We start from the raw sequence: 5,928 nt of genomic DNA, 5'->3' as shown, positions 1-5,928 counted from the left end.
CAAAACAAAGACAGTTATGGTTAAGATGTTCTCACTGGTGGATCTCTCTTTTGTAAAATATTTGGGTTTAACCAGAAAAACGTGGTGGCCCATCACCATCTTTTTGTTATTAAACCACCGTTAATTCGCTATAGAAAAATCTGATGCATCTCTAGCAGCTACCGAGTCTGAGAACTTTGTCAACTGGGGGGATTCACGTTGAACAAAAGACCATTGCATCATCAGTTCTTTACTTAGAGGAGGAGACCGATTCAAACCCCTCATCATAACACTCTTCATTGCTGCATCTTCATTAGGATTGAACTTTTCACTCATGTTTGTCTGGTTATTCTCCCCTTGACGTTTCTTTTACAAACAAGATCAAAAACTGAAAAGTTAAGATTCCATGAATACAAACATACAGTATATCTATTATGCTAGAATGATTATACATACTTGTATTGATGCTGGTAACTCGGCACTGGCATCTGAAGCAGACACAACTTTGGATTTTCTAGATATTTGTTTTGACTCATTCTGTTTACTGCCTTTATTTCTGGTTAATAAAGAGGAAAATTCGATGCATCATTGTTCATTAAGACATAAAAGAGCCATGTTTATGCAAAATCTGGATCTTACCCTCTTGCTTCCTCTTTTCGAAGCTTCACGTCAATTACCTTTTTTGGTTGATTAAGTCTAAAAACAAAGAGGAGTAAGGCAAAAATGAGATTAGAAACGAAAATATTAATGATTTACGATGAAGAAACAAGGATTCTTCACTTACCCTAAATCGCCATTGATACATGTTGAAGGTAGGGAGGAGAAGAGGAATAAAGTGAAAAACAAATTAGGGTAAAACGAGAAGAATAAATAGAAAAGAAGATACATAGATATGAGACTATGAGTTCTAGCCGATGAAGAACGGTGAATCACCATTGAAGAGAGGAAGGAGATAGGCGGAGAAGACAAGAAGGTATTTAGGTCTACGGATACCTTTTATCTATTCTAGCCTTTTTATTTTATAAAATTATATTAAGAAATCTAATTGAAATATCTAAATATAATAAATATAATATAATTTAGATTAATTTGAGGGTATAATAGTATTTATGGAAATTAAAATCTTAATATGACAAAAGATGTAACTAAAGTTTTAGAAAGACAAATCTAACTTGAAAGTGTCTTTTTTTCCAATTTTCCCTTTAATTAATACTACACCAGTTTCTTAGATTGTCTGAACATATTAACGTTATCAGCATTTTCTAATTTGCCAAACGTCACTATTTTTACTAATGCAGAACGTCATTTTAAAAGTAGATTTAGTATAACATTAATAAGCAAACTCGTTTTTCAACTTTCCAGTTTTTTTTTGCTAGCTTGTTTTTTTTGTTCAGCAAGTATATTTTAGACTGAGTTCGCCTTTGCGAATAAGTACTATATATAATTTTTTTTTTATGTGTGACAAGCATTTCTACTGCACAATAATTATTATCCTTGCGGAATAGACAAAAGATTCATTTAGGCCATGAGGTTAAAATGTGGGAAGATCCTTGGATCCGACTACACCTGCGAGCTCAACAGGTCCTAATGCCCTGGTTATCCACCCGAGATTGTCAGTCAGTGATTTTACTAGAGGCGACAAAAAGGAATGGGATGTGGAGATGCTTGAGAATTTTGTTATTCCAGAAGACATATCGCTGATGTGTAGCTTGTCAATAAGCCGAACCACTCACTGAGATACATTTTGTTGGAGTTTTAAGAAAAGTGGTCATTATATTGGTAAGTCAGGATATTTGATTGTTAGATATATCCTAAATCAGGAAGATAAGGTTGTTTATTGGGAACCCAGTGTCACTAAGCTCCAAAACCTTGCTTGAAAAATTAAGGCTCCTTAGAGCATGTTTATTGCAGGTCTCTTAAGTTGGGTCTCTTAACGTAATATAAGATACGGTCTCTTAACTTTTAACTAAAAAAGCTAAGAGACGTCTCTTATATCTCTTATTTAATAGACGTTTCTTATTTTTTTTTTATTTAAAGCTAAGAGACCGTATCTTATATTACGCTAAGTGATCAACCTAAAAAACCTACAATAACATGCTCTTAGAAGATGTGTCATTTTATATTGCACTTAATGACATGACATGTAACTGTACCAAGAAATCTAGCTCGTCGTCATATGTGATATGATGACCAATGTTTTAGATGTGGGAAAACCAATGAATCTGTCACTTATGATATCTTCGAATACCCGCCAGCTTTAAAAACATGGGCTTTATCGGCCACACCTTCCAGTCTAAATTTTTTCCCGATTTCGAGTATTCATGCCAGTATTGAAGATCTGAAAAAATTGGTATTTTTGGAAATCTCAAAATGACAAGCTATTCAGAAGAATTAACAAGGAACCACTAGAACTAAAGAAAGGAGAATGTCAATCTTTGTTCTCAGCAAATGCAGTAGTTTCTACAGCATCACAATCACCATATATTATTGGTCAAGCATACGGATGCTTACATATCATATGTTTGGTGGGATGGTTTTAGACTTCTATATAGTAATTCAGCGGGTGTCGATGAGTTTGATAAAACACATCTGGAATGTGGAAAATAATTAACTAAATTTTCGCCACTATCAAACCGGATGGATAAAGTTAAAGCAAAATCTTGGTAGAAAGTATTGGATACGAAAGAGTTGGTATCTATTCATGGCAACAAGATTTCATGGAAGCATTGGGTTTCACTATGCAATGTGTAAATATGAATCTTAGGTTGGAGTTTCTAGCTAAACACACAATTTGCATCAACTGAAGTTCGTTTATGAAAAGAAAAATAACAGAGTGAACAGTAAGTTTTTACTTTGAGAAGCATCATTGAATTCACTTCCCTTGTTCTATTTTCATTAGCAAATAACACATATTATTGTTTATGTAATAACTTGTTTTAGAAAATTTGATTTTTAATCTTTGTTTTTTTTTTTGAGATTTCATATTTGTATCCTGACTTAGAGCATGTTTATTGGGGGAACCCATTTAAGAGTTCTTAGTAATTTTTAAAGTATTAAAGTGAAGTTAAAATTTTTTGTTAAGAGATCCTTAATTTTAGTGCTTTATTGGTAGGTTCTTAATTAGAGGTTTTAAATAAAAAAATTATTACAAGTTATAGATTGAAACCTCACCAGCAACAACAGAGATCAAAAGACACTCACAGCTCAAATCCCAACAGAGATCAGATCATTATAAGTTAACAACTTCAGACCAAAACTAGAAAGAAAAGCTTGCAGTTCAGATTATATTACAATCTCAGACCAAAAGAGAAACAAAAAGCAAGCAACTCAGATCATTACAACAAGGAAAGCTATCTTAACACTCGGACACGACCCTAAAAAAGCTTGCAACTGAGATCAAAAGAAGAGAACAGAAGGGCTACAGAGGAAACAAATTATAATGTTTGTATTCATCAGTTCGTACCATATTACACACACAACAAGTAACTGGTTCCACATTATAATGTGTGATGATATCACTATGTGAAGCTATCAGGTTTCTAACATGGTTTTACAGATACACTGCATCTATTTTTATGAAATGTACATACCTGCAAACAGCAAGTCCACCGAGGAGCTTGTAACGGAGAGACTCAGCCTGAGCAATGGCACAGAGACCTCTGTTGGCAACCTTCTCAACGTAAAGCTCAACACTGTCTTGAGGAAACCTGAATCTCTTCTCCACAAGAGATGTCAACTCCCTGATTCTCCTTCCCTTCTCACCTACAACATCCAATGAAACAAATTTAACAAAAAGCCCCAAGCTTTTTATTCTAAAGGAAGTTTAGATTTTATAGAGAGTTGTTGCTCAGTGGAGACATGGCCAAACCAATCTGGCCCATACCGTGGCTTCAAACAGAGGATCACAATCTGGTCCATACCGTGGTTAAAAACCAATCAGATCATTTTTCTTTTACAAATTAACTGAACCAAAAAGATCACATGCCTACGGTTTTAGGACCACATCCTTTGGAGATAAGCTTCAACCTTTCAGCTTCTGTCACGGATGGTCGACTCACATCCAGCAATAATCATAAAAAAAGAATTTCGAAATCATCATCTCTCATAGTTTATAAGAATCTCAGTGAAAGATTCAAACACATAATTGAATGATTCAAACACATAATCAAAGGATTTAAACACAAAAACAAAACAATAAAGCTTTACCTTTCGATTCAGCATGCGATTTTCTTCGTCCGGGAGCACCAGAGAGAGGGAGATAGAGAAACCAAAGGGTGTCGACTTTTCTTTCTTCGTAGGGAACGTTTTTTTGTTTCCTTCTCAAAATCTCTGGCCAATACAATTAGAACATGTGTTTCTAAGACACGGTTGTTCTAGCCCTTATTTAAGCAACGTCCCTTCTCTTAATTACTATTTTTCTTTTTTTTTAAATCCTAATTTTACTAAGACACCCACCTAAGAGCTCCCTATAAACATGCTCTTAGTGTTTTAAGGATAAATAAAATTCTGATTTCATCCGAGAAAAGAGAGTACACATATGTAACATATTTAACCGGTGGAGAACTGGGAAGGTAAAAAATAGTACATTTGTTACTATGAGTTAGACTGTTATATATATTTCATGAAAGTAACGTGTCTACGGTACAAGAAGACACATCAAACAATAGGAAGCGTGTACTTGAACAAGTATCGAGCTGTGTGAAGTCTATATATATCATATAAGTACAATTTTGCATTTGTAACTTAATATACATTTCATTTCATTTCATTTATTAAATTAGGTAATTATACAAAAAAAAAACGATGAAATAGAAATTATATTGCAGGGAAGTGAATAGTACAAGTAGTAAAGGGTAAAGAACCAGAAGAAAAATCTCCATCTGACCATCCATCACCAAAGATTACAAAGGCCATATGAATAGCCTTTGTCAATAGGCATGGTGAATGGTATTACTAGTTATGTCTTTCAGTCTTTATAGTAATTGGAAAACGACCATCCGATGAATCTGCGAACGATATCTCTCACTCGTTTGGTGCGTTCAATTTAAACCCTAACTAGACCCTGATCCGCGCGCCAGCGCGGATTTGAATTTTCGATTTTTGGTTATTTATTTAACTAAATAATGTATTTGTAATATTTGATGTATTATATTCACCACATAAATAATTTTTTTTCATTTTAAACCATCTATTTACGATGAATATTCGATATCATATAAAATTGAACAAATAGACGTAATTAAAAAATTGTATACGATATATAAAAGCAATGGATACTAATGTAATATATGAAAAAATATTATATTATGACTTAGTATGGCATAAAAGATTATAAATTAGTTATACATGTTTAAAGAAAATAAAATGATTTTTAAACTTCTATGAAAAATTTAACATATAAAAAAGGGCGATGAATTAGTCATCAAATTGTAAATAATTTCATAATTTTATTAATAATAAATTATTTATAGTTTTTGTTTTTCGTCAAGATAATTATTAAATGTCCATAACATTAATATGTTAAAAGACCATATTATGAAAGCCCATGTTGTAACCGTTTTTTTCCGGGAAGTGTAACAAAAAAAAATTACATTTAACTCTTCGTTTTGTTTAAGTTTGTGTCGGTAAAAGATTAAAAAAAATCTCTATATCTTTTTCAATGTTAAATTTGAAGCTTATTATGCGGAAATCATACCCAAATATAGGCAATTGGTTGGAATCTCTATATCTTTATATTCTTATAAATTTTAAATTTATTGTTTCCTCTTCTGCAAGCAAATCAATTACCAAAGTAATAGATCAATTGGTTGGAATCAAATATATTCTTATAATTAGTGTAATTATGGTTACAGTTTCTATATTTAATAGGTACATTAAAGATACGACATTGAAGATATTCTGTTTTGATTAATAGAAGATATTGGATTTTGAGTTTGTATTTATTGATTT

The 5,928-nt window shown here is 32.4% G+C and overlaps 1 protein-coding gene across 1 annotated transcript in view; it reads right to left on the bottom strand.

Moving 5' to 3' along the window:
* Positions 1-120: 120 nt before the first annotated feature.
* LOC106297589 (probable serine/threonine-protein kinase At1g09600) overlaps positions 121-5,928 on the bottom strand; it is a 10,270-nt gene continuing 4,462 nt past the window's right edge. Inside the window, exons 2-5 of the mRNA XM_013733797.1 lie at positions 3,570-3,741; positions 619-675; positions 436-535; positions 121-345 (exon numbers count right to left, since the gene is read on the bottom strand). Coding sequence (XP_013589251.1) covers positions 121-345; positions 436-535; positions 619-675; positions 3,570-3,741 — 554 coding nt within the window. The remainder of the gene's footprint in view (positions 346-435; positions 536-618; positions 676-3,569; positions 3,742-5,928) is intronic.

Source organism: Brassica oleracea, chromosome C6 (genome assembly GCF_000695525.1).
Source record: "Brassica oleracea var. oleracea cultivar TO1000 chromosome C6, BOL, whole genome shotgun sequence".
In the NCBI taxonomy this organism is placed as follows: Eukaryota; Viridiplantae; Streptophyta; class Magnoliopsida; order Brassicales; family Brassicaceae; genus Brassica; species Brassica oleracea.
Note: the sequence above shows the minus strand (reverse complement) of the source record. Positions and strands in the feature narration are given on the sequence as shown.